The 26,743-nt window shown below is 44.6% G+C and overlaps 6 protein-coding genes across 9 annotated transcripts; 5 read left to right on the forward strand and 1 right to left on the reverse strand.

The window, feature by feature from the left end:
• The first annotated feature begins 10 nt into the window (after positions 1-10).
• On the forward strand, positions 11-8,289 carry lbr (lamin B receptor). 2 transcript variants are annotated; one of them, XM_052053243.1, is made up of 14 exons: positions 11-168; positions 2,730-2,900; positions 3,257-3,472; positions 3,637-3,723; positions 4,030-4,189; positions 4,613-4,809; positions 4,937-4,991; positions 5,181-5,375; positions 5,456-5,559; positions 5,904-6,029; positions 6,152-6,320; positions 6,413-6,493; positions 6,565-6,687; positions 7,116-8,289. In XM_052053243.1, the coding sequence occupies exons 2-14, from the start codon at positions 2,736-2,738 to the stop codon at positions 7,274-7,276; spliced, it is 1,839 nt and encodes a 612-aa protein (XP_051909203.1). In that variant the 5' UTR covers positions 11-168; positions 2,730-2,735; the 3' UTR covers positions 7,277-8,289. The 2 variants fall into 2 exon arrangements, with proteins under 2 accessions (XP_051909203.1, XP_051909204.1); XM_052053244.1 differs by having other exon boundaries at positions 3,640-3,723.
• A 287-nt stretch (positions 8,290-8,576) lies between these two features.
• slirp (SRA stem-loop interacting RNA binding protein) lies at positions 8,577-9,712 on the reverse strand. The gene is made up of 4 exons (XM_052053253.1): positions 9,558-9,712; positions 9,324-9,382; positions 9,120-9,227; positions 8,577-8,817 (listed from the first exon to the last, which is right to left on the reverse strand). Exons 1-4 carry the CDS (start codon positions 9,622-9,624, stop codon positions 8,752-8,754), a joined length of 300 nt encoding a protein of 99 aa, XP_051909213.1. The 5' UTR covers positions 9,625-9,712; the 3' UTR covers positions 8,577-8,751.
• Positions 9,713-9,846: 134 nt separating this feature from the next.
• On the forward strand, positions 9,847-12,101 carry alkbh1 (alkB homolog 1, histone H2A dioxygenase). Its single transcript, XM_052053250.1, has 6 exons — positions 9,847-10,015; positions 10,314-10,422; positions 10,539-10,701; positions 10,994-11,084; positions 11,210-11,403; positions 11,516-12,101. Exons 1-6 carry the CDS (start codon positions 9,878-9,880, stop codon positions 11,928-11,930), a joined length of 1,110 nt encoding a protein of 369 aa, XP_051909210.1. The 5' UTR covers positions 9,847-9,877; the 3' UTR covers positions 11,931-12,101.
• Positions 12,102-12,250: 149 nt separating this feature from the next.
• Positions 12,251-17,287, forward strand: gopc (golgi-associated PDZ and coiled-coil motif containing). 3 transcript variants are annotated; one of them, XR_007960137.1, is made up of 10 exons: positions 12,251-12,892; positions 13,129-13,293; positions 13,741-13,764; positions 14,017-14,192; positions 14,557-14,722; positions 14,793-14,888; positions 14,974-15,138; positions 15,203-15,371; positions 15,754-16,057; positions 16,280-17,287. XR_007960137.1 is itself a non-coding variant. In XM_052053248.1 (9 exons), the coding sequence occupies exons 1-9, from the start codon at positions 12,632-12,634 to the stop codon at positions 15,870-15,872; spliced, it is 1,341 nt and encodes a 446-aa protein (XP_051909208.1). In that variant the 5' UTR covers positions 12,251-12,631; the 3' UTR covers positions 15,873-17,287. The 3 variants fall into 3 exon arrangements, 2 of the variants coding, with proteins under 2 accessions (XP_051909208.1, XP_051909209.1); XM_052053248.1 differs by having other exon boundaries at positions 15,754-17,287; XM_052053249.1 differs by lacking the exon at positions 13,741-13,764 and having other exon boundaries at positions 12,253-12,892; positions 15,754-17,287.
• Positions 17,288-17,702: 415 nt separating this feature from the next.
• serinc1 (serine incorporator 1) lies at positions 17,703-22,069 on the forward strand. Its single transcript, XM_052053247.1, has 10 exons — positions 17,703-17,872; positions 18,507-18,668; positions 18,836-19,029; positions 19,197-19,276; positions 19,393-19,530; positions 19,610-19,779; positions 19,870-19,960; positions 20,662-20,803; positions 20,930-21,154; positions 21,322-22,069. Exons 1-10 carry the CDS (start codon positions 17,834-17,836, stop codon positions 21,458-21,460), a joined length of 1,380 nt encoding a protein of 459 aa, XP_051909207.1. The 5' UTR covers positions 17,703-17,833; the 3' UTR covers positions 21,461-22,069.
• Positions 22,070-24,697: 2,628 nt separating this feature from the next.
• naa20 (N-alpha-acetyltransferase 20, NatB catalytic subunit) lies at positions 24,698-26,618 on the forward strand. Its single transcript, XM_052053252.1, has 6 exons — positions 24,698-24,785; positions 25,300-25,324; positions 25,759-25,849; positions 26,023-26,158; positions 26,233-26,378; positions 26,461-26,618. The coding sequence occupies exons 1-6, from the start codon at positions 24,733-24,735 to the stop codon at positions 26,544-26,546; spliced, it is 537 nt and encodes a 178-aa protein (XP_051909212.1). The 5' UTR covers positions 24,698-24,732; the 3' UTR covers positions 26,547-26,618.
• The last annotated feature ends 125 nt before the right edge of the window (positions 26,619-26,743 follow it).

Consider the following 26,743-nt stretch of genomic DNA (forward strand, 5'->3'; position numbering starts at 1 on the left):
CCCCGGTCACCAGTGGCTTTTGTCGAGAGGGAGGGAGATACACGCCTACGTCAGACGTTCGTGGACTTGCAATTTCAAATATTAAGATTGATTTTTTTTTAGGTCGTAATTTTGTTGCGGGAAGTTTTTAAAAATATTTTTCCTTATTAGGATTCATCGAAGCGAGTGGTAAGTACATCCCTCTCTCGCACGCGTTTTGCTTCCCGTTTCTCTTCTCAGGGACTTGATTGGCATTAGCTGTAGCTAGCTCGGAACTAAGGCTAGATCTGAGATATCGTGACTCCGACTAATTCCTGACTTAGCCCTACTTGTTTCACCGATGCGGGGAACACAATCATAGCTTACGGTATATGTTTATATATATCTACCCCAAATTCACACTTCTGTTTGATATATTTCATGGCGCTATTAGGTTCTGTTCACGATTATCGTTGCGTTGTTGCAACTTTTTAACGTCACAAACGACTAGGGGTAACGTTCATGGTTGAAGTTCAGGAATTAGATACCGACTATGAATTTACGAGAAGTAAGACGTGCTAATTCAGATGACTACATGTCGTATTTGTTTTGTTTTGCTCCACGCGCTGTGAGGTGTATTTTTGTTCCCCACTGCGGTGGGTTCTTGGCCGAATGTTTCGTGTGCGAGGGTGTGCGTTTCGTCAACACAATTTGAATCCATGACGTTTTCCCTCCCTTCTGTCAGTGGAGCGGGACGACGTTCAACCTAACGTAAAAGAAGCAGTTATCGCGCGCGTGTGTGTGTGTGTGTACTTATCACGAATTAAACTTTCACACGCCCCATTATTTATGTCACGTACATTTTTTACCATTTATTACAACTCTTTGGAATTTTATCCCCTGTAAGACTTGTCATGTTTTTACTCATTTTGTCTTTTTGACCTTCAGGAGGAATATATAGAGACTTATGTGTGCGTGTATACACAACATATACGTATATATATATATCTATATAAACACACATATGTATGTATATCTATCTATAACAAATAGTCACCAAATTATCACCTCATCTCTACAGAAATAAAACATGAGTATCCCATAGTGATTATTTTGTTAGATGTGATGGGATTCATTACATACAAGATGTTTGACGGTTGGTAAAAGTTACATTTCCCAAAATGAAGTCATGATTAAACGAATCATTTAACACGGTAATGATATATATTAGCAAATCAAATAGATGCCCATCCATTTTCTAATTCGCTTATTCTCACACGGGGGAATCAAATAGATATTACAAAAAGAGCTCAAGCACTTAAAAGACAAAAGGAGTTGTTCTTGGTACGGGTGCTATGGTCAGATCTGTGGTGAGACTTTTTTCCAGTCTGATTCACATGTTGCACCCCCCCAGAACCCCTACTAACACACACGCACACGCTGGCCTCTGAGCCATTTGATGGGAAACTAACTTCCCATATGCACCAGGCCACGTCGCAGGAACTAATTTTGCGCATGTCCTGTCATTCTCTGAATTTTAAGTTTTTTAATTAAATTAATTTGTTTTTGCCTGCCTGACTGCAGTCATCCCGGTGCGCCAACTTGCCAGTGAGTAAGAAGTCAGCTTTGCTTTTTGGTGGTGAAAGTGGTTTATAACTGCGACCCATTTGATTTTAGCTTTCATTATTTGGTGAAACCTTTTGGGGAAGATTTTTCATCCTTATTGCTTTGACCTCTACATGGGTTACTTTAAACGATAAAACACATTGTTTGTTTTCCTCTGAAAATATTTGAAACAAAAGTCATACGTTTCAAGTCAAACTTTTCATTAGCGATGATTCATTAGGAAAAGAGTCATTTGTGAAACACATTTGGTGGCCCGAGCTAAAACTCTATTGTCTTCACACTCGCTGGCATAATGGACAGTGGCAGTGAAAGTGTTTGTTTGACAAAGTGGATGGTGGTCCTTCCTCAAATGACGCATGGCTCTCGTTAAACCGAGCACGGACTGACCTGTCAGCAGTTCAGCCGTGGTGTTGTTTTTCGACACACTGAGCCTCTCTGGTCACTGATGATGGATAATGCTGACCTTGCTGGGCCAACCTTATTGTAACCCATGGCATGTACTACAGCGGGATTCTACCATTCTAAATTGGTTGCCGTTGGAGATTAGGAGTCCCGGCGATACGCTGAGCAGGTGCAGTTCCCTTGTTTACAGTTTGGTATACGAGGTCTAATAATCCGAGGAATTTTGTCACACAATCTGATGGAAAAACAAACACCCCACTGTTGAAGAATTGGTCTGACAATACCGTAAACCACCAATAGATACTGTCTCGTTTCAAAGTACCCCGTTTACAACTCGACCAATCCTATAACGTTCACATTTCACTGTCATTCATTTTCCTTTTGCTTACAACGAACACCGTCATCATGCAAACTTCATTATAGCGACCAGATATTTCCCACAAAATAGTGAAAATGCCTTCGTTACAACGAACCGTGGGGAGGTAATTGCCGCTGGCACCCTGCTGACGAACCAAATGTATAGCGCGGGATTCCTTTCCGTCAATGAGAAATGTTACCGATTGACCCGCTACGTACATTGTTGTGCTTCTGGTTCTATGAAGACCATGACTTTTACTTTGCGCTTGCTTGAAATACAAATGACTGCTTCCCGCATTTGTATTTTTATTTTTCAAGCATTGCCCCCTTTCTTACTCTTCTGGTATTCTCCCATCCTTTGTCTTTTATATTTCTTCTTGGAGTAGAAGACAATGCCGAGCGTGAAGTACCACAAAGGGGACATGGTGATGGGCCGCTGGCCTGGCAGCAACCTGTACTACGAAGTGAAGGTTTTGGGTTTCGAAGCCAAAAGTCAACTCTACACGGTCATCTACAAGGATGGAACTGAGCTTGAGCTGAAGGAGCAGGACATCAAGGTAGCAGTAGCGCTTACAGTGGATTTAAAATATCGACACACATATAGAGGCCCAAGTGTTTTTAATGAAGAAAAATCGCACTGTCCTGTAACATAATATTTAAACAGAATAAAATAGACTCTCTTCACAACAGCTACTGTCAAAATGGATGCCTTTAAGGGGTGTGGCCCAGTGAGTGACATCTGGTGCTTGGGTCAGTTGAATGGACCAGTTACCACGCATTTAATTCAGTTTGTACGTACAGTGCTTGCTTGTGTTTTTGCATTTGTGTGTGTTTCTCGTTTCATTTGTTTCATCAACAACAACAAAAAAAAATCGTTACTTCATTTCAACACATTTTCAACTATCGCTTCCAGAATTCTTATAATTTCCAGCCGCGGTCCCACTCTCGCTCTCGTTCCCGATCACCGGGCCGCCGTCGCAGCCGCTCCCGGTCCCCTGGGAGATCCGTGCACCGTTCTACCTCACGCGTGGCGGCGGCGGCCGCCGCTGCAGCAGTAACGGAGAGCGTGCCATCGTCACACGAGGATGCAAAGTTGCAGGAAATGGTTGAAGTCCGACTCAGTCCTCTGGTAAGAGGCCTACCTGCCTAAGGAATATCCTTTGACCAAAGGAGTCACGCTTCCATTCGTCCACATTTGTCTTTTTTGTCCATTTGTCTGTATTTTTTTTTTTTTGGTTGTTTTTTTTTGGGTGCCTGTCCATCTCCCAATACGCTTCATCCGTTGTTTGACAGCAGCAGCCCATAATGGCTGCCGAGAGCAATCGCAACAGTAAGCACGAAAACAAAGAAGAAAATAACACTGCAAACAAAGTCAATGAGGTGAGTTGAATTTGATCACGGAAGCAGTGTTTTTGACACTTTAATGATGATGATCATGTTGTGCTTTGTTGCGTTTGGTTGCCGTTCTCTTACCTGATGCTCTGTGAGCCGTGAATTAGGTTCAACCTGGGCATTAGGTTCAATACCTAATATAAATATTCACATTTTTACGATGCACTTGGGTTAGAGCGAGAAGTTTCTCCTCTTTGCAGCATATATCCTCTTCCAAGAAAGTATTCTATTTGAAAGTAAAGCAACGTTCCAATTATTCCTGATAAAATAAAACCTGGCTTTTGTCTTGACAAGTCTGAGGCAAAGATGGAGACGGAGAAGAACCAGAGTCGCTATAATCTGCGCCGCAGGAAGCACGATGGCGAGACCAAACCACACCGCCTGGAGGATACCAACGAGGTCACGAGTTCTGCTGCAACGGTTTCCACCCCGCTTGACTTTGGGGGCAAGCTTGGTAGGTTCCTTGGATGCAGCTGAGGTTTTTGTTTACATTTTGCTTATTTTTTTAATATACTCACAAAAACAAACGGAACGAGGCAGCTACTGCTTTCGTCAGGTTAAGTTACAATTTCTAGTTGTATTGTGGTCATGGGGTTTCCGCAAATTGTAGCCTCCACTCTCGTCCATGCTGGACCTCAATGTCCTTTAAACCAGTGATTCTTCAAGTGCAGCACAAGTACCAAGAGTACCCAAAAGACTCACTGAAATAAATGTGTAAATCAACACAACTTGATCCGTTTCAATAAGAGCATGTTGCATCAAATGGAATTTGAAAAATGATTTCCAAATCCTTGTTCACAATTGGCATTTGTAGACATGCCGACATCACATCCAACTTTGAGCTTTTCTGAACGTGTTTGCTCCTCTCATCTTTCAGGGGCGTACTTCTGGTTGCTCTTCCTGCCATCCTGGGTTCTTTTTGTGATTCTTCAAGTCAACTTGCCGGACCCCAGCTTAGTCAACTTCCCACCCCCTTTACCGCCCCTGGAGACTTTTTGGGACGCTCGGGCCCTGGGCTTGGTCATCCTGTGGATCTTATTTCAGGTCCTCCTCTACATCCTGCCTGTGGGAAAGGTTAGGAAACAGTTGTGAACTACATACAATCACCAAATCTGTCCATTAAGCCGTTGTATGTTGTGCGCCTTAAATGATTCTCGCTTCGGCCGTGAGCGAAGCTATTAATTCTTCCCCCTCTTTGCAGCTGAGCGAGGGCATGCCACTGAGGTCCGGGGAGAGGCTGACGTACAGAACCAATGGTAAGCTTCGGGGGTTGGGGGTCTTGTGGTAGCTTTGAACTCTCAAAAAAGTGGACAAAGTGGCCTTTTCAGTTGAGGAGCACTGATTTAGCCTAATGCAAGCTAGCGTGCCATCTCAAAGTATTTGTGGCGAAAGGAGTGCATGGTAAGGTCCTGCGTCATCCCTAATGGCCGCTTTCTTTTGATCAGGTTTCTTTGCCATTGCGATGAGTGCCGCGGTTGTAGCCGCAGCCGTCCACCAGGGGATTGACCTCACGTACATCCACAGCCACTTCTTACAACTTGCCGTAGCTTCCTTCCTCACCTCTGTTCTGCTCAGTGTCTACCTGTACATACGTTCCCGCTACGCTCCGCCGGACCAGCATGCGCTTGGGGGAAGCTCCGGTAACGCCGAGATGAAGAAAAACGTACATGTCGTTACGCCCCGTCGGCCTTACGAATTCATTTTCTTCATCTATTTCCAGGCAACGTGGCGTATGACTTCTTCAAGGGACATGAGCTCAATCCCCGCATTAAAAGTTTTGATTTGAAATTCTTCTGTGAGATGCGTCCGGGACTAATCGGCTGGGTGAGTGGACATGAAAGGCAAGCCCAAGCCAATTCAGTAGGTTTGGTGCACGTGCAACAAATGAAATAGTCTCATGTGAAATTTGCATGTAGTATACTTTTCATTATTTTGTCATTGTTTCCGTTGGCGCTACTTTAAATTCAACTCTGAAGTGTATTCATGGAGCACTTTTAACACATCCACCGCTCCATACAAAATGCCGTATGCTGAATTGATGTGGAATTATTTGGATGTTTGAAGGCAGATTTTAATGAACTGGATTTTCGGGTCTAACGTTCATCGTCTTTGGATTACGGTGACGATGATAGCACGATTGAGTCCATCCCTGACAATCTGTTTTTCAGTGCTTGATCAACTTTGCGTTTGCGCTGGCAGAGATGGAGCAGCAAGGTTTGGACACGCCGTCCTATGCCATGATTCTCGTGAATGCCTTCCAGCTGCTCTATGTAGTCGACGGCCTCTGGAATGAGGTACACAGAAAACTTGTTGGCGGAACCTCAATGATTTGATTTTCCTATACCTTTTAGAAACCGAAAAGACCTCATCATGTTCGGACATTGATCACGTTAGCTGAATGCATATTTTATTTCAGGAAGCCATCTTGACCACCATGGACTTGATGCATGATGGCTTTGGCTTCATGTTGGCCTTTGGAGACCTGGTGTGGGTGCCTTTTACCTATACCCTGCAGGCCTATTATTTGGTTAGCCACCCAAATGAGCTGAGCCTCGCGGCCGTCGCTGCCATCGTCTTGCTCAAATGTGAGAAGAGAGCGCAACTCGCTAAGTTCGTCAGTTTGGTGTTGCACGCATCCCAGTAATCGCATTTCCTCCATTGCCCGTCTCCCGTTCAGTGATCGGCTTCTACATCTTCAGAACGTCCAACTCTGAGAAAAATGCCTTCAGGAGAAACCCATCAGACCCCAAACTGTCATGTAAGTGTTGGATCTTCTAACATTCATTGTTATTACGATGTGCTATTTTCCTTTTTTTTTTTAAAAAACAGATCTGAGGACTATTCCCACAGCAACAGGAAAGAGTCTGCTAGTGTCTGGTTGGTGGGGTGTCGTCCGTCACCCTAACTACTTAGGAGACCTCATCATGGCTCTGGCCTGGTCAATACCCTGCGGTAAGTCACTTTTCACAGATGCTGCTGATTTCCAAATTGTATTTGTTTATTTCCTGCCCCAAAACTATATATATATATATTTCTTCCCTTATATTTTTGTGCGTTTTTCTTGATTGTCAAAGTGAATTAACAATACTAGTCAAAGCACCAGAGTAGCAAGCTCGCAAAACCAAACTTTTGACAAAACAAATTCCTGAATTCCAGCTCCAATTACAAGTAAGGATGTATAATTATCATCATCATGACTATCGATCCTATTCTGTAATCAAAATAAATAAATAAAAGTCATGTTTCATTCGCCAGCAACTGTTACCGGGGACTATACAATCGATATGCTCTGGATACCCCCTTGTTAAAATATCCGACTTTTCAAATCTATAATGCCGAGACCACACTCAGTGATTGTAAGATGACATTTTGTTGTGTAGGCTTTAGTCACTTGCTGCCATGGTACTACATGATCTACTTCATCATCCTGCTGGTGCACCGAAACTCTCGGGACATGAGCGATTGTAGGAGGAAGTACGGCTCTGCCTGGGACGAATACTGCCGAACGGTCCGCTACCGGATAATCCCCCGTGTCTACTGAGTGGACTGATGCCGGATGCTTTTTGAGCCAGTATTACACGGGTGACTTTGTTTTTTGGGGTCATGACCCGAGTTAGCATTTCAAAAGAAAAGATTGAAACTTTTTTTCCCCCTCCGTTCAGTCCGTTTCAAGAAAGCTTTTACAACACGGACTTTTATTGACCTCAACTATTTGCAAAAGAATGAGGAAGAAAATGTCATCTTTTGCAATGTGATGCAAAAATGATGCCTCTGCAAAGAAAGTCTTGGTAGGATGTATATTTTTGTATATATACACATTTGTTTTTATACTTGAGGTAAGACAAAACCACTCATGTTGTTAGATTTTTAGCTCCAATTGAGATTTTTTTTGGTGTGTTTTTTGTCACGAATTCTCTTCGACGGAAGGGATCGAAATAGGATGTATTAAGGAAGATCAATTTGTATTTTTCTCAGGACCCACAAGTAGCTTTCCTGTACCGTCTCGAATTTTGTATAGACGTGTTTGCCTTGAGAGTTGTGTTTTTAATTACAAAATGGATTCCACAGTGGATTTAATAGGCTATAAAACCTCGTGTTGATTTGCTCAGTGTTGTTGAAGTGCAGGGGGACAACCAAAAAGATGATTATCATGCTGACTTAATTTAATATATTCCGTCACTTTTTTCTCTTTTTGTGGCTATCAGCTTAGTGCTTTGGAAGATAACCGCTCAACATCTGTTTCTGCTATTTCAGCTTTAACGCCATGTCATTCATGACACCTTTATACTGTGATCACTTGTCGGCATGGATTGCATCGCCCGTGTTTGCACACTCGGTATTTGCAGCATTTGATCATGACAGAAGTAGCAATGTTTGAACTCGAAGGACTTGTAAATATTTTATTCTTCATGGAGGAGACAAAACGTGAGTCATTTTTCTTTAGCGCTATTCAATGTTTTTTGGGTTGTTTTTGTAATGTGATATGGGCGATTGTAATTTTGTTTACAGATAGATCCGCCACATTTTATACGCGTATTTAAAACAAATGCATTTATGTTTGGAAGTTAAAAAAAAATACAAGTACCTCCGCAACCCAGTAAACTGGTTAAATTCTGTATACATGTTTCAGCCCAAATAAAAAAAAAAAGACAGAATTTGGCTTTACTTTCTTCCTTTTAGTTCTGATATTCATGATGAACACCCTTAAGCTTGCATTTGCTTTTCAATGGTGACTTCTTCGTGACGCACTTCACAGTATTTTCCCACCCTCCACTAGGCATAAGCATTTTAAAAAAATCATTTGAACATAAGGAATGAACATAAAATGACAGTCACCAAACTGGGCTTGAATTACTTTTTTAAATTGACATACATTGGAAACATGCAGTAAATTGTATTGACATGACAGAAAGAACTAAAAACTATTCAGAGATACTCAGGCCCACAAAGAATCAGTAAAACACACACACAAAACAACTTTTCCAGACGATCACGGACGGGGACACGAAAGGTGCTTCACTCATTTTCATTTTTGTTTGATTTCCGTCCAGAAAATGGCCGCTGGTTCTTCTGAACCTGAAGCTGAAAACATAAAAGTCCATGACACCTTTAAAATATCTTTTGAAGACAACATTTTTTATACATAAGTTTGAAGTCATATGGACCCTTTCGATAATAAACAGTCTGTTTTCTGCCGTTTGTGAAATCAAATGTGCAGATTTTGGAGCATTCTGGATTTTGTTCAAGCTCGGATATTATGAATATTAAAACCATTTGGGTTTCATATTGGGATGCAAACTATACAGATCCTCTTGATTAAAAGATATCTTTATATTCGTCGGCATAAACGGCAGACAATGTAGATCCAAGCCATCAGGACTAACCTTAACTCCCTCCAGTAAGTGTTGCTCTTTTTGCAGTGCATTGTTCAGTCCCTCCTCCTCCGTGAAACCCACCCAACAGAATCCTCTGTGGAAGCCAGTTTCTTTATCCTGTTACGAAGCAGGAGATCATGTCGAACAAAGAAATGAATAAGATCGGCCGAAGAAGAGATGTTCCACGGTTGACTCGTCTATGGGGTTACTTACAAATGGTATAAGACACCTTTTAACTTGTCCAAATTGTCCAAAGTACTCCCTCATCTCCTCTGAAAGACAAGTCAACGCATCCAGTACAGAACGATGAGCAATGGTAGCTAGTAGAGGTGACTGCTTAATAGACAAAGGGCGTAAACGCGTGAAACATTCGGTGAACGGACATACGCTTGTAACTGGCACATAAAATGAACGCTGTATTTAAAATGAAAATTAAAAACAACTCACTGCCAGCAACTGTCCATGGAACTTTTGACACAAACACCTCAAACACTTTTCTCGACGACGTCGCCATGTTCCGACCTGAATTGAAACTTTGACCTCGGAAGCAATGTGAAACTTCCGGTTCCTATTTTGCCTAGATTTTATTTTCGTTTTTTACAACTGTACCTATTTAATTAACTCAAGCATCAAGACTATTTACTATTTTATCGTTGTTCTCGACTGGTAATAAACTGTCACAGATGCGTGTGAGTCCTGACTCACAGCAACTCCCTCCTACCAGTTGGTGGCAGTCGCAACACCGACACGAGCCGTAGAAGTAAAACATGGCGAAGATGGCGGCGTCCGTCGTGGAAACTGGAGAGGATGCTTTTCGACAAATGTTTAAGTTGTATAAGCGCAGAAACCCTCCACCGGATTTCAGCGATGTTATTGATTTTTCCAAATGTGTGACGAATGACAAGGTGACGCGAATATAAATACATCAAGAAAAACACACACACTCCCGTGCGCATGTAAAACAATGGTTTACTTTAATGACTTACTACTCAAAATAGTTATGTATTCATCTAAATGTTCTTTTTCGGACATTATTTTAAACCATCGTCGTAATAAGGTGAAAGTAATTCTGGACATTTGCTTGGCAGCAACCTGTCTCCTGTAAATTGAACTGTGACGAGTACTTGTTATATTCTTCGCATACAAAAAAATGTGTTGGAAAACGTTGAAAATTAGACTGAATTCTGTGTGTATATGTGGCAGATACGTCCAGTGAAACTAGATCCAGCTGCCGTTAGTGACGGTGACGCTGCCAACGTTGGATTACATCATGTCAAAGACTGGAGAGCCTTCACCTTGCAAGGCTATCCGGGTAAATTAATCTACAATGTTAAGACCATGACGATATTGAATGGACAACTAAAACCGTAGTATGCTTTTAACTTAAAGGGCCTTTCTTTTGACTTTATTTGGTATTGTGTTTTTTAGGGTTCATCTTTATCACCAATCCATTCCTTCGCGGCTCCCAGCCCTTCTGGGTTCGACAGTGTTTGAAGACTTACCCTCAGAAGCCAAATATCTGCAACCTAGACATGCACATGTCTCCCACTGACACCCAGGACATCTGGGCCAAGAGTGTATCCAACCTCAGGTGAGGCAAGTGTACCAGACTGTATTTCTGCATCCCAATACTAAAACCAGACATGTCAGCAAATAGAACTTGTCTTAAAAGACAAGAACCTTTCAGCTGAGATTTGATGTTTTATGTGCTCCTACTTAAGACCCAAATAACGACAAATTTAAGATACAGAAATTAGTTATGCATTTCTTTCAAGTTAGGTAAAAAAAAAAATTATTTATGTAGTTTTTGCAAACCTTAAATTTTTTTTCAATGCATCTCGGCTTGTTTATAAAGTGAGGACTGTGCTCAAACGTTCCGCCAGTTGCCCTTCTGTTGGAAAGAGGGAGCCCAGAACTCTTCTGGAGAGGCTGCGCTGGGTCACCTTGGGTTATCATTACAACTGGAATAGCAAGGTAATCCAATTTGTTCTGGTGAAATCTTTTGTTCATGACATCCATAAAGGAAGCACTTTATTTTTCTTCCAATTTCTTGTGCATATTCAACTGAAGCCAACGTCATGTTTCATTCTTTTTTGTAGACTTACTCTGCAGATCACTGCACTCCATTCCCAACTGAGCTCCACCTCCTGTCTCACCAAATAGCAACTGCCTGCGGCTTTACAGGCTTCAATGCCGAGGCTGGAATCCTCAACTACTACAGGTCGGATTCGTCTTTAGGAATCCACGTGGATGAATCCGAATTGGATCACAGCCGCCCACTGCTGTCTTTCAGGTATGTCAGTAGAGTTCAATGAAAGCATGTAGCATTTTGTTTGTTGTTGTGCCTGTACAGTAAAGAAACCGATTCAACTGCAAACACGTGCATAATGTGTTTCTTTGATCAGTTTTGGCCAGTCAGCGATCTTTCTCCTGGGTGGCACTCACAGACAGGATAGTCCCACCGCCATGTACATGCACAGCGGAGATGTTATGGTCATGTCAGGGCTGAGCCGCCTCCTTTACCACGCCGTGCCTCGCATTGTTCCGGCCCACCAGGAAGTGGCGGCTCTCGACACCGAACGATGCAGCTGGCAGGGTGGCGCTATTGTGGAGCAGGTGTCCGAGGAGGACTGGGTTGTATGCTCCAGGTACATTCACAGCTCCAGGATCAACATGACTGTCAGACAGGTTCTGGGGCCTGGGCAGAGCTTCCCAGTGACACCTCCTCTTCCAGGACATGCAGAGCAACACCAAGCAGAAGATGGAAAGCATATGAAGAGGAGACGTTGTAGTGACTCACCTAATACTGAAGAGACATGATAAAGACCAGTCAAGGACAGTTATGCTGTTCGCAATATATCTTAGAGATATCTCCTCTACATATATGTATATGTATATTTATTCTGGGGCTGTCAAAACATAGGCATGGCACACAATTCTGAATTGTCATTTTTACCTTTTGGTCAAAATAAGATGATTTTAGAGCTTGGTGACAAAAATACCCCTCCGTTCTTTTATGACAATGAATTAGTGTTTGAAAATGACAAGTCAAATGTGACGCTTCATTTATTATTGTGGTTGTTCTCTTACTGCAGAGGAGCTATTACGGTAATTTCCAAAATAATCACGGTTGACAATCCATAGTCTTCATAGATGATCTACTTGATGGTTTGCCCTCTCGCCAGACTCTTTCAGATCCTTTTATGTGACTTGGATCGTACGTGATCGCTCGACAATCCGTTGCTTTTGCCTTGAGCTCAGCCAGACGGCCCAGACCGAAGTAGTCGCTTGGCACGAACGATCTGATGATGAGGGACTTCCTGGTCGGCAGTGACTGTCATCGAAAACAAATAACCTCAGATATTTGCCGTCTTTAATTGTCGTATCGTTGCGTCATTGTGATTTTAAGACTATTTAATGCTTCAAAAACAAGGCGGCTTTCACAAAGATTTGTCATCTTCAAAGCAAGCTTAACGTTGTGCGGCTAGTGACCTAGCGTCAACGTTTGCTGTGTGTTCGCCATGTCCGCCTCTGCTGGATGCTCTCCGGCGGGCCACAACTCGGCCCTCGGCTCGAGTATGTCAATGTTTCGCTGGCTCGAAGTGCTCGAGAAGGAGTTTGACAAAGCCTTCGTGGACGTGGATCTGCTGCTCGGGGAAATAGACCCCGATCAAGTGGACATTACGTACGAGGGGCGGCAGAAGATGACCAGCCTCAGCTCCTGCTTTGCTCAGTTGTGCCACAAATCCCAGACCGTTTTCCAACTTAACCACAAACTCGAGGTGAGTAGCTGACGATTCGCTATGCACGCTCTCGCCAATGTTTTCGGGACTTTGTTGAAACGGCCTCATACGTTTTTTTTTTCTCCAAGTACGCCATAAAAGTGAATTTTCAATCATGGTCTGATATCGTCCATCGTAAAACAAAAAAAGTACAATCTGATTGCTAAAAGAAAACCCAGCGATTTCAATGGTGTGTGTGCTCCTTGAGCTGTCCCTCACCACCTCCTTCCTTCCAGGCCCAGCTTGTAGATCTCCGTTCTGAGCTAAGTGAGGTCAAAGCCGAGCGGGCAGTCGTGGAGAGAGAAGTCCATGACCAGTTACTGCAGCTTCACGCTCTCCAGTTGCAGCTCCACGCCAAGGAAGGCCAAGCTCCAGACTCCGATTCCATCAAAGACAGACTCGTACGTAGCCGGTGGACAACTTTGGGTTGCCCGACTTTTAAGTTGACTATCGAGAGCGCCTCCGCATGCATAGCGCTGTACCTGGAGCCAAAATAATTCATACAACAAATGAATAACAAAGACAATAGAAAGCACGGAAGCAGTCAAACAAAAAATACAGTCTCATGAGGAGTGAAGCTTTAAAGATGGGTGGTGAACAGGTTCTTTCCCTACCGTGGGATCTTGTTGCACTTGACTCCCTCTTAATTGGGCTTCTAGCATCCTTTTCACTTGTCTGACTTTTCTGCGTCTTCTGCATCGCCATCATGACTTCCGAGCCCTTCTTTCAATCCTGATTCGATCCAAATTCGTACCTGCTCTGCCCAGTTGTATTAACTCCGTTTCATGCTTGAATCACTTATTAATCTGTGACTTCTTTCTCTTCTTCTGCCTCTTTTTCCGCTAAAGCCTGCCCCAACATTGGAACACATGGTAAGTTAGTGTGCGTGTCTTTGTAGTCGTAGTATTGATGGTGCTCGTAGTCCTCGCGGCAGCACCAGCAGCTCTTTTGTCAAACAGGTGTCACGGAAGATAGATTGCGCTTTCAATGCACACGCGTGCCTCTTTGACACAAGCACAACGTTTCAAATGGATTCCGCCAGTCATGAGAAAGCATTAAAAGGCATTCACGAAACGTAATACGTGCGCGTGTGTGGTGCTTACGCGGGATGTCCTGCGTTGCAGCAACAAGCGCTGGAGGACAGTAAAAAGGAGAAATTGGCAGAGGCGAGGCTCGAGGCCGACGTGAGACTTTTTAAGAAGGAAAACGAGGCCCTCCGTCGGCACATGGCAGTACTGCAGGCTGAGGTGTACGGCGCTCGACTGGCTGCCAAATACCTGGATAAGGAACTCGCTGGCAGGTGAGCCATTTGGCTTGAATCGTGTTGCCGTGTCTTCCAAGTGTGCCGCAGCGAGTCTGGCGTTTTAACTAACGTTGATCATTGAAGTTGGGGCGGACCCGCCTCACTTTGCTTTACCTTATTGCGGTTCTCAGAAGGGTTTTTACGGTCACCTTCAATTGCGGGATAAGACGTTTCAGTACTCGGCCAAGTACGTTTGTACTGCCAAATGCGTTCTCTGTATCAACCCATTTGTGAGACGCAAACCTTGACGCGCCAACCGAGGTCCCCACGGCAGCAGGTGAAGATCTTAAGCGCTTGTCTCGCCAAACGTGAGCGAGCGAACCTGTACTTGGACGAAACGGAAGGGTTGTTTTCATCCCAGGGTGCAGCAAATCCAATTACTGGGCCGTGACATGAAAGGGCCGGCACACGACAAGCTGTGGAACCAACTGGAGGCCGAGATCCACCTTCACCGCCACAAAACCGTCATCAGAGCATGCAAGGGCCGCAATGATCCCAAGAAACGGCTTCCCTCGCCTGTTGGGCACGTGAGTGTGAAAATGCCACCGTCTAGCCCGAGACGTGTTTCCGGAGCTCATTTCTTGGCTATCGTGGTAGGATCCAGACTTGCTGAAGAAAACGCAAGGAGTGGGTCCTATCAGGAAGGTGTCGCTAGTCAAAGAGGACCATGAAGGTCTGGGTATCTCCATCACGGTGAGCGCTCAAAGCCAGAACGTTGGACTTTTTGTATTGTTATGTTCACGTCGACAGCGTGTCTATGCGTGCGCCGTGTTCTCAGGGAGGAAAGGAGCACGGCGTTCCGATTCTCATCTCAGAGATCCACCCGAGCCAGCCCGCCGACCGATGCGGAGGCTTACACGTCGGAGACGCCATTTTGGCGGTCAACAGCATCAATCTGCGCGATGCCAAACACAAGGAGGCCGTCACCATTCTCTCCCAACAGGTACTGCGTGCGCACACACATCTGTTCCTTCAAAGCTCTGAGTGTGGTTGGTCGCTCATCCCAGTCAGGACAGATCGAGTTTGAAGTGGTGTACGTGGCTCCGGAGGTGGACAGCGACGATGAGAATGTGGAGTATGAAGACGACAACGGACATCGCTACAGACTCTACCTGGATGAGCTGGAGAACAATACAGCCCCACCTAGTGGCAACTCGGCAGCCGCGTCATTACAGGGTACGTTGGCAATCATCGCAGTTGTTTGTTGGCTTTTTAAAAGACACAAAATGCGATTGTTGTATGTGTAGTTTGCCAGCAAACTTCAAGTGGGAGTGGCATAATGTACTTTATTTGACAAAGTTTAATTTAATCCAATCCATAAAATAGATTGCAGCCTCTTTTTCACTTTTTGGCTGCTTTTTCTAAGTTACCTCAACCAATACAGCACTCGGATTTCCTAAACTTCAACTCACAAGTCAAAGTTAAAAAAAAAAAATGTCCTCACGACGGCTTGTATCTTGAAAAACTTATGAGTCCCATTACTCATATCTAAAGGCACTATTGTTCAGTATTTACAAAAAAATAAAATAAAATAGTAATACCGCGTTGTACCTTCCAGCGGGTCTGGAGAGAATGTCGCTGAACAACAGGACAGAAAATGGAGACGCCACAATCACCGGTGACGCAACATCAGAGGAAACTCCCTCCAAGCCTCCCGACACTCACGGCTCCTCTTAAGATCGCTCAGCCGCACTCATCAAAGTTTTATCGTGCAAATCCTTTATTATTTTTTTTCTTCTTGAGTACTGAATCGAGTCTGTGACAACCAGAGTAAGTTTGTCTCACCATTCTTTTCTGTAGATCTTCCAGTGTTTGGATTTGCTTGCGAGTGGGCTCGTTGAACGGTCGCATACGCCAACTGGGTTAGTCTGCAGGTTGTCTCACCAATTTTGCAGCAATTAAACGGGGGGGGCCGGGGGGAGCGATGCTGAGTGAAGGTGATGCAAGCGTCCAAAAAAGGACTCGGTCAACTCAGCAGACGACGAAACAAACATCAAAGGCCCTCATGCTGTGTGTTGTCACATTCGCAAGACCGAAACCGCACTACTGTTGATGGACAGATTTGTGTGTGTTTTTCTTTTCAGCTTTCCATTGTTGTTATCCACATCACCTTCTTTCCACAAAGCCCTTTCATGACGGAACCGCCGAGTATTTTGTTACAGCTTGGAATGCCTCCCTTTGCCAACCCCGACAGTGCCGTCGTGCCTGTCATCATCCTATTTATATGCCGGTGACTGTGGTTTAAATTCCTTCAGGTCTTGACCATGACACTACTCGACTCTATTCTGACGGCCTCCTGAACTTTGGTGATGCAATGTCGTTCAAATAATAAGCCTTCCTACAACCTGGGTATATGTTGGTGACAGTCTTTTGCTGCGTTTGGTGGTACATTCAATGCTTGGGGAATTTTCGTATTTACTCATATGCTTCTAATGACTTTGAGTAATGTGATCGATGCGATGTGGAAGCTGTGCGCGAGACCATGACGTGCTGCAAGATGTAACTGTAGAAATAACAGCAAAAGCCGACTGGATCACTTGAAGCTATTGGAGGTTCATCAAATGCATTTCTCAATCACGGCAGGGTTTTGCTGACTCCCGCTGGCCATGAGTTTGAATGTGATGAACTTGATTTTTAGGAGGGTGTGCACATTTGTGCAACCAAGTTGTCACAGTTGTCTATTTTTACTTATCCAGAAAAAGATCTGCGGTTTTTGTTGTTTTTTTTAATCAGGTTTACATTGGATGGAAGGAGTTTTGGAGTGTGTGTGTGTTTTTTTTAATACCCCCAAACTTGTTTTGAACGGGTGTGTAGACTTTTATTTCCACTGTATGTCAAAAATGCAAATTTTCTCTTGAAGGAGATTTGAACTCACTCATTGTCACCAACACAGGGGATCCCTGGAAGATGGTGTTGGCACCCGGTGAACCAAAACTCTCTGACCTTAACGCGTTCACATGATGTGCTGTTTTGCTTTTATGAATCTGCTTCCTCTTGTTTGTACGGAAGCTTTCACTTGTGTGCATCTGTATTGCTCAATGTATTCCGAGCAGTTTATTCAACCTTTAAATAAAGCTTCAATGGCGGCACGATTAATTTGCAGGTTAGACAAACGGGGAGGGGCAAGGAGCTCTCCCTTCCCTTGTTGGGTTCTCCAATAACAGTCGCTATGTTGAAAAATAGTCACGAGAGGTCAGAAAAAGTGTAGAAGTTGGCAACCAAGTTCCGCCATTGTACCCCCGCCCACAGTTGTCGTGGTCACGTTAAAAAAAATCCACAAAATGTCTCTAAGATTATCATTGGATATGTATATATTTGCCTTTTATCCAGTTTATCAAGAACAGAAGTCTTTTTATTCCAAGCCATGCGATGCGATTGGTATACGACGGCTGAGTTTAATTTTCAAATAATATCTAAATCACGGCACTTTGAAAGTGCTCTATAAATACAGTTGAGAAAGACGACGTGGAGTACTCAAACGGTCCTCTAGGGGGCAGTAGCCCATTTCTGTGTACAATTGTGAAAAGACACGGGCAGAGAAGAAGAGTAGTCAGCCTACAGTTCAGTAGAAACATCCATTTTCTGTTTAGAGACCCGCGGCCATCTCTGAATCCGAGTGGAAAAGAGAAAATATCATCATGGGAGCTGTTCTGGGCTTGTGCTCCATGGCGAGCTGGGTACGTAGCACGTTTGTCGTCGATAAGAAATGGACATTATATAAATATGCGCGTGAGTAGCGTTTGTTGTTGTTTTTTTTTCACCTGCTCGTTTGGTGGCATGACTGCGCAATAACAAAACTGAAGGCCGGGTGATTTTACGGTGACGCAGATCGACACTTCTACAATGGAGTAAATGTTATGTTACAGGATGAAAAGGTCACTCATAGTTGAGACTAATGTTATACCTTAATCGTCTGATGTTCAACGTTCGTGGAATTCAAGGCCAAAACAAGTCTCGTTGATTTACTTTATAATAGAAACTCTGTCATAACGACAACCTGGAGCATTGAGTAGTGTTCGTGTTAGGACAGGACAACCCGGTTGCTTTATTCCCCGAATTTTTAGTTAATTGTGTCCTGTGTCGTGAACGGTAAAGACGCTTTGGCGATGATGTCAACAAAAGAGGCTGCTAGGAGGTTAGCCATTGCGACACAGCCACCATGTAAACAAGAGTCCGGTATGATCGTATTACGATTCTTTAATCATTCGATTTCCGCACCGATATGCAATGACATTGGGGCCGAATCCTGCCCCTCCTTTACTTGCAGGGATATGAGTTTGGCTAACCTATTTTCCCCTTTTTTCTGGGCAGATCCCGTGTCTGTGCGGCAGCGCCCCCTGTCTGCTTTGTCGCTGCTGCCCCAGTGGAAATAACTCGACGGTGACGCGCCTCATTTACGCCTTCTTCCTTCTGCTGGGAGTGGGAGTCGCCTGCATCATGCTGATGCCGGGCATGGAGGAGCATTTGAAGAAGGTAACGCCGCGTTGGGAGGCTTACGTTTAAAATGTATGCCGAGACCCTTCCTGTTTACCTGTCCAAAAAAAAATGCCAGTATTGTAAATGTGTGCATCGAGTTTGTCTCGTGCACTTCGTCAAGGACTAAATTGCTGACGGCTCTCTCCGTTTCTGTCTTCCTTCAGATTCCGGGATTCTGCGAGGGCGGCATGGGCTCGTCCATTCCCGGCGTGGAGGGCCACGTGAACTGCGACGTGCTGGTCGGCTACAAGGCGGTGTACCGCGTTTGCTTCGGCATGGCCATCTTTTTCCTTCTCTTTTCTCTGCTCATGATCAAAGTCAAGAGCAGCAGAGACCCCCGAGCTGCGCTTCATAACGGGTGAATACCAGACCCAGAAAGATGTCAATGTGCTAGTTTGTACGTCCTGCGGTGGACTGTGACGATGAAGCGGATTTCGCCTCAAGTGAATTGGAAAAACACTTGTGGGGCATTTGCGACATTTGAGACGAGTCCGGGGGAAGCTTTTCATTCGCTTTCTTTTGCAGGTTTTGGTTCTTCAAGTTTGCAGCGGCTGTCGCCATCACCGTTGGGTCTTTTTTCATCGCAGAGGGTCCCTTTACGACCGGTAATGAAATGACCTTTCCGCAGCTTAGCGCGTCTCTTACGTCTGCCGGTATCAAACGTGGCTGGCCGACCTTCTTTTGACCGAAGATCTGCTTCTGCGATCCTGTTCTTTTGCAGTGTGGTTCTACATCGGAATGGCGGGTGCGTTCTGCTTCATCCTCATCCAGTTGGTTTTGCTGATTGACTTTGCGCATTCCTGGAACGAGTCCTGGGTGGAGAAGATGGAGGAGGGCAATTCACGCTGCTGGTACGCAGGTATGGACCTCGCCAACGGCGCGCTCCAGAAACGCTTCCAGATCGGAATGCCCGCGATGACTCGGTGGCACGTTCGCAGCCCTGCTGTCGGTCACGGCGCTCAACTACGTGTTGTCTCTGGCGGCCGTGGTCTTGTTCTACGTCTACTACACCCACTCTGACGGATGCACCGAGAACAAGGTCTTCATCAGCATCAACATGTTGCTCAGCCTCGGAGCGTCCGTCATTTCCGTCCTGCCTCAGATCCAGGTGAGGCATCTCCAAGCCGCCACTTTGACGCCGTGTCGCTATCGAGTGAGTTTTTTCTGACCGATGCCTCTTTTGCGCGCGTGGCCGAAGGAGTCCCAGCCCAGGTCCGGCCTACTGCAGTCCTCCCTGGTCACCCTGTACACCATGTACTTGACCTGGTCCGCAATGACAAACGAGCCCGGTAAGAGCTTTTTCATTCTTTGTTTTTTTTACATGATGCTCAACATCGTAACATGTATTTGTTACATATTTTGATGCATTTTTATTCTTGAGGAAACATTTTTGTCTGTATTTTGGGGGGGTATTGGAACAAATTAGGCCATTTATATGGAAAATCTGTCTCCCATTGACATTTTCAAGTTTAGAAATTTCTTCTTCCTCCAATTCATTTTGTTTGCCGTGTAATGGAGAGCCCTTTAGAACCTTGAAATGCATCCGTTTTCAAGACCCGATAGCTTTGAGTCCAGCTCCGCTGTCCAAATACGTCACCAGAAAAACATCCATCCATCCATCCATCCATCTTCTACCGCTTATCCGGGGGCCGGGTCGCGGGGGCAACAGCTTTAGCAGGGAAGCCCAGACTTCCCTCTCCCTAGCTACTTCTTCCAGCTCTCCCCGGGAGATCCCGAGTCGTTCCCAGGCCAGCTGGGTGACATAGTCTCTCCAGCGTGTCCTGGGTCTTCCTCGGGGTCTCCTCCCGGTGGGACATGCCCGGAACACCTCACCAGGGAGCCGTTCAGGAGGCATCCGAATCAGATGCCCAAGCCACCTCATCTGGCTCATTCTATCCTGAATCCACACGGTGTACTTCCGATGATTTCCAGCTGTACTTTCAGATGTTTTCGCTTGTGGTCGAACCAATTTCCACTTGTGCTTCCGCAGACAGGAAGTGCAACCCAAGCCTTCTGGGTATCATCGGGCTGAACTCCACCACCCCTGCACGTGAGGACCATGCGGTCCAATGGTGGGACGCCCAGGGCCTTGTGGGTTTGATCCTGTTCCTCCTGTGCGTCCTATACTCCAGGTAACCAGGAAGCAGCCGCGCTTTTCAAATTGCCCCCCCCCCCCACATCCAACCCCCGTCCACCACCTCGACCCCCGCGTCTCTCATGCAGACTGCCACCGTCTCTCGCTCTCTCTCGTCCCGCAGTATCCGTAACTCGTCCAACGCTCAGGTGAACAAGCTGACCCTGACGAGTGACGAGTCGGCCCTGATCGACGACGGGCCTCGGGCCGAGAGTCTCGAGGAGAGCGGCGGGGCCAACCGCGCCGTGGATAACGAGAAGGAAGGAGTCACCTATTCCTATTCCTTCTTTCATTTCATGCTCTTCCTGGCTTCGCTCTACATCATGATGACGCTGACCAATTGGTACAGGTGAGCAGCAAGGAATGGCGAGCCGCTCACACACGCAGATTCGGATTCATGAAATCAACTAAAATAGTGGTGGTGTGGGGGGGGGGGTCATTTAAAAAAGAAGTGGAAATGGAAAAAAAACCTGCCAAACTGCAGTATTGACTTCTTGATTGTGTTTTCCGTTGCAGCCCCGACTCCAACTATGAAACCATGACGAGCAAGTGGCCCTCCGTTTGGGTCAAGGTCTCCTCCAGCTGGATCTGCATCGCTCTCTACGTGTGGACTCTGGTGGCTCCGCTGGTCCTGGTCAACAGGGACTTTGACTGAAACACTCATTGTCCCCATCGCTTGTGCATACTTATGCAAATGTCAGCTTCGCCCGTGTTTTGTCGCTGGCTGCGTCAAAATCGTCTCGCTGCGATTCAGCGGTTTGAAAAGTTTTTGTTTTCCTAACCCTGAGCTGCAGCCGAATCCCATTTTGCGTGTTCCCGTGTGACTCTTAAGCAGCGTGTTCTTGTGGTTCCTGTTGTAAATACGTGACCTGGATGTTTCCCCGGTGTGTTCTATTCAAATTCGTGCATGCTTTTTACACACACACACACATTTACACACGCAATGCATTCCTGATTCTGTTGGAGGAATAGGTCTGTTTGTGACTTGCAACTTTTTTAAGTTTTTGCTGTTCACACTAGTTTCCGCACTCAGCACTTGTATTGTATTATGGCTATAAGCTCTGCTCTTATCCAAATATGACTTTTAAAATGTTAAGTGTATTGTAACTGAGTTGTCCCCAACCTTTTTTGCCCCACGGACCTGTTTAGACAACAGCCTTTAAGGTGTGTGTGACAGATAAAAACAACAAATAATATAATGTGACCTGCACGAAAACTGGTGTTTTCCAAACAGAATAATAAACATGATTCATGACACGAAGAACGTCCTGTCTGGTGTCTGGTGCGTGGGAATCTCCTTTTGAGATGAAGCTGTATTTTTTTTTCAGTTAAAAAAGGTCTGACTACATGGTCATTTTTTGGGGGTTAAAAAACAACTTACAAAGGCGAAAAAAACGTAAGGCGTTTTTAGCGAGAAAAACGACATAGTATAGTAAGGCGTTTTGGGCATGAAAAAAACCACATAGTATAGTAAGGCGTTTTTGAGCCGAAAAAAACCACATAGTATAGTAAGGCGTTTTTGAGCCGAAAAAAAACACATAGTATAGTAAGGCGTTTTGGGCATGAAAAAAATGACATAGTATAGTAAGGCGTTTTTGAGCCGAAAAAAACCACATAGTATAGTAAGGCGTTTTTAGCCCGAAAAAAACGACCATGTATAGTAAGGCGTTTTTAGCCGAAAAAAACGACAGTATAGTAAGGCGTTTTTAGCCCGAAAAAAACGACCATGTATAGTAAGGCGTTTTTAGCCGAAAAAAACGACATACTATAGTAAGGCGTTTTGGGCATGAAAAAAACCACATAGTATAGTAAGGCGTTTTTGAGCCGAAAAAAACGACATACTATAGTAAGGCGTTTTGGGCATGAAAAAAACCACATAGTATAGTAAGGCGTTTTTGAGCCGAAAAAAACCACATAGTATAGTAAGGCGTTTTTGAGCCGAAAAAAACGACATAGTATAGTAAGGCGTTTTTAGCCCGAAAAAAACGACCATGTATAGTAAGGCGTTTTTAGCGAGAAAAACGACATAGTATAGTAAGGCGTTTTGGGCATGAAAAAAACCACATAGTATAGTAAGGCGTTTTTGAGCCGAAAAAAACCACATAGTATAGTAAGGCGTTTTTGAGCCGAAAAAAAACACATAGTATAGTAAGGCGTTTTGGGCATGAAAAAAATGACATAGTATAGTAAGGCGTTTTTGAGCCGAAAAAAACCACATAGTATAGTAAGGCGTTTTTAGCCCGAAAAAAACGACCATGTATAGTAAGGCGTTTTTAGCCGAAAAAAACGACAGTATAGTAAGGCGTTTTTAGCCCGAAAAAAACGACCATGTATAGTAAGGCGTTTTTAGCCGAAAAAAACGACATACTATAGTAAGGCGTTTTGGGCATGAAAAAAACCACATAGTATAGTAAGGCGTTTTTGAGCCGAAAAAAACGACATACTATAGTAAGGCGTTTTGGGCATGAAAAAAACCACATAGTATAGTAAGGCGTTTTTGAGCCGAAAAAAACCACATAGTATAGTAAGGCGTTTTTGAGCCGAAAAAAACGACATAGTATAGTAAGGCGTTTTTAGCCCGAAAAAAACGACCATGTATAGTAAGGCGTTTTTAGCCGAAAAAACCGACATAGTATAGTAAAGCGTTTTTAGCCCGAAAAAAACGACCATGTATAGTAAGGCGTTTTTAGCCGAAAAAAACGACATAGTATAGTAAGGCGTTTTTGAGCCGAAAAAAACGACATACTATAGTAAGGCGTTTTGGGCATGAAAAAAATGACATAGTATAGTAAGGCGTTTTTTGACCCGAAAAAAAACGACAGTATAGTAAGGCGTTTTTGAGCCGAAAAAAAAAGACATAGTATAGTAAGGCGTTTTTGAGCCGGAAAAAAACGACATAGTATAGTAAGGCGTTTTTGGCATGAAAAAAACGACATAGTATAGAAAGGCGTTTTTTTCATGCCAAAAACGCCTTACTATACTATGTCGTTTTTTTCGGCTAAAAACGCCTTACTATACATGGTCGTTTTTTTCCAAGCTAAAAACGCCTTACTATACTATGTCGTTTTTTTCGGCTCAAAAACGCCTTACTATACTATGTCGTTTTTTTCGGCTAAAAACGCCTTACTATACATGGTCTTTTTTTTCCAAGCTAAAAACGCCTTACTATACTATGTCGTTTTTTTCGGCTAAAAACGCCTTACTATACATGGTCGTTTTTTTTCCAAGCTAAAAACGCCTTACTATACTATGTCGTTTTTTTCGGCTAAAAACGCCTTACTATACATGGTCGTTTTTTCCAAGCTAAAAACGCCTTACTATACTATGTCGGGTTTTTTTGGCTCAAAAACGCCTTACTATACTATGTCGTTTTTTTCGGCCTAAAAACGCCTTACTATACTATGTCTTTTTTTCGGCTAAAAACGCCTTACTATACATGGTCGTTTTTTTCGGGCTAAAAACGCCTTACTATACATGGTCGTTTTTTTTCAGCTAAAAACGCCTTACTATACTATGTGTTTTTTTTCGGCTCAAAAACGCCTTACTATACTATGTCGTTTTTTTTATCCTGGACTTAAATTATCCTCAGAAGAGGATAGTTCGAGCGTGGTTTTTTCCCCCTCTCCCTACCCAGCGTTTTCCTTTCTGAAGTCTGATTGTAATTTCCCCATTGCGGGACAAATAAAGGTTATCTTAGGATATCTTAACAGAGGATCCGGTCATCTTTCAAAATCCAACATCTTCCAGATTCCTAAGTAAATAAAAGTGCTGTATAAAGCTTTCACAGTTCTAAAAATAGAATAAATTAAACACTTCTTTACTTACTTGCATGTCGCACTTTAAGAAAATTAACTGCAGTTTGCACTGCTGTCCTCCCACCGACAGAGGGCGCTGCCGAAATTGCTGCTGCCTTTCACGGACGCCGACATGACGACGTTACGGCCGTTCAACTGCGACGATTTGTTTAAATTCAACAATATGTAAGCGCAAACCTTGTTTCGAGAGATTCATGAGTTTCTTCATGTTGCAGTTTCGCGACCTTGTACGTTCAATGCGTGTAAACGCTCGCAGGCTAATCCGCGTGTGTCCCTGAGACGTTCGACAGCACTAAACTCCGTTCACACAAAGGCTCATTTTATGTTCGCCGCGCGACAAACCTACCATGACACTCAATAAGTCATGTTTTATTGATTTATTGGCTTCCTGACTCAGTCGGTCATTAACTGCATTTTGCAAATATTTTGAATTTTCCTCGTTTATCGGGCAGTAAATAAAAACGAGCCACTTCTACTCGGTAGCGGGTACATACTGTAACTTACGTGACTTTTGTTGTTACTGCAAGACACTAAAGGAACACTTCTCGAATCATATTTTTATTTTTCACTAAGGGTTCGGTGGTTCCGCATATAAACTGGTTGGGTTCGGTACCTCGAACAAGGTTTAAGCATGCATGATAGTGGTCCACGACACTAAATTGTACCTTTGATTCCACAGAAACTTGGACCCTTTGACAGAAACTGTATCCTTTGAGCTCCTGTCAATTGACGACTGTGACAAGGTTAGGAAGTCGGTGTTAGGTCTTCAGCAAGTGGTTGACGTGGTTCAAATACAAAAACCACAAACATGGTCGTGAACACAGAAAAAAATGAGAATTAAAATGAATGCCTACCTGCGGAGATGTTTTGAAACACTAAATATGCAGAGTTGCGAGAGGCAGCTTTTAGTTTGAATCAGGCCCCCCCTCAGCTAATCTTGTCTAAAGGAGAAATAAATCAAAGACAAGTCAAGCCCCTTGTATTGAGGAGCCTGAACCCCGGAGGCCTGCGCAGGTTGCCATGAGCTTTTTGGACTTAATGTTCAATTGAACCGAGAGCTTGGACTTGATGAAAGTTTGTGTTATCAACTGGTGATGTGATGAAATGGATTTGTTTTCCCCTTGAGCTTTGACATCAGTATGGGATCCCGTTCTACCTGCAGTATTTGGCTCACTGGCCCGAGTACTTCATTGTTGCCGAGGCTCCCGGAGGCGAACTCATGGGATACAGTAAGTTGCTCATCATTGGCCGACGCCCCGGTCACCATTTTGGAATGCTTACGTAGTGGCCTGACGTAGTTCAATCAAGGGCCCGCCTCCAAGCCCTCTTGGTAGTGTTTCGGGAACGTGTCAATGATGCGCAACACGCAAGTCTGGTGCTCGTTGCCGCCATGTGCACACAGTCATGGGAAAGGCGGAGGGCTCGGTGGCCCGAGAGGAGTGGCACGGCCACGTCACCGCGCTGTCCGTGGCGCCGGAGTTTCGCCGCTTGGGACTGGCCGCAAAACTCATGGACATGCTGGAGGAGATCTCAGAAAGGTTCCGCTTCACTAAGCCGAGAGTCAAATGGCATCTGCCCATTTCCAAGCCGTGACGTGGATGTGGTCCCTCAGGAAGGGCGGCTTCTTCGTGGACCTGTTCGTGCGCGTGTCCAACCAGGTGGCGGTCAGCATGTACAAGCGTCTGGGCTACAGCGTCTACAGGACCGTCATCGAATACTACTCGGCCAGCAACGGCGAGCCGGACGAGGATGCCTACGGTCCGTTTAAGATGGTTGTCGTCATCATTATCGTCATGGCGATTGTAGTCCTGTGACAATGTGTGTGCCTCTCCCCGCGCAGACATGAGGAAAGCGTTGTCCCGAGACACCGAGAAGAAGTCCATCATCCCACTGCCGCATCCCGTCAGGCCTGAGGACATTGAATAACCACGCTTGTGGCTCACCGGTAGACGCCACAATTGAAAGGCCTTTGAGCGTCGCGGCGAGGCCGCCATTTTGAGGATTTAGACAACGGTAAACGATCGATCAATGGTTGCGCGTCTACTTGAAAATCGTACTTGCTGGCCTCGTATGTCTTACTTGGAAGGACGCGGTAGATGGACCGCAAGCTGGACAGCGAGGAG

Source organism: Hippocampus zosterae, chromosome 19, assembly GCF_025434085.1.
Source record: "Hippocampus zosterae strain Florida chromosome 19, ASM2543408v3, whole genome shotgun sequence".
In the NCBI taxonomy this organism is placed as follows: Eukaryota; Metazoa; Chordata; class Actinopteri; order Syngnathiformes; family Syngnathidae; genus Hippocampus; species Hippocampus zosterae.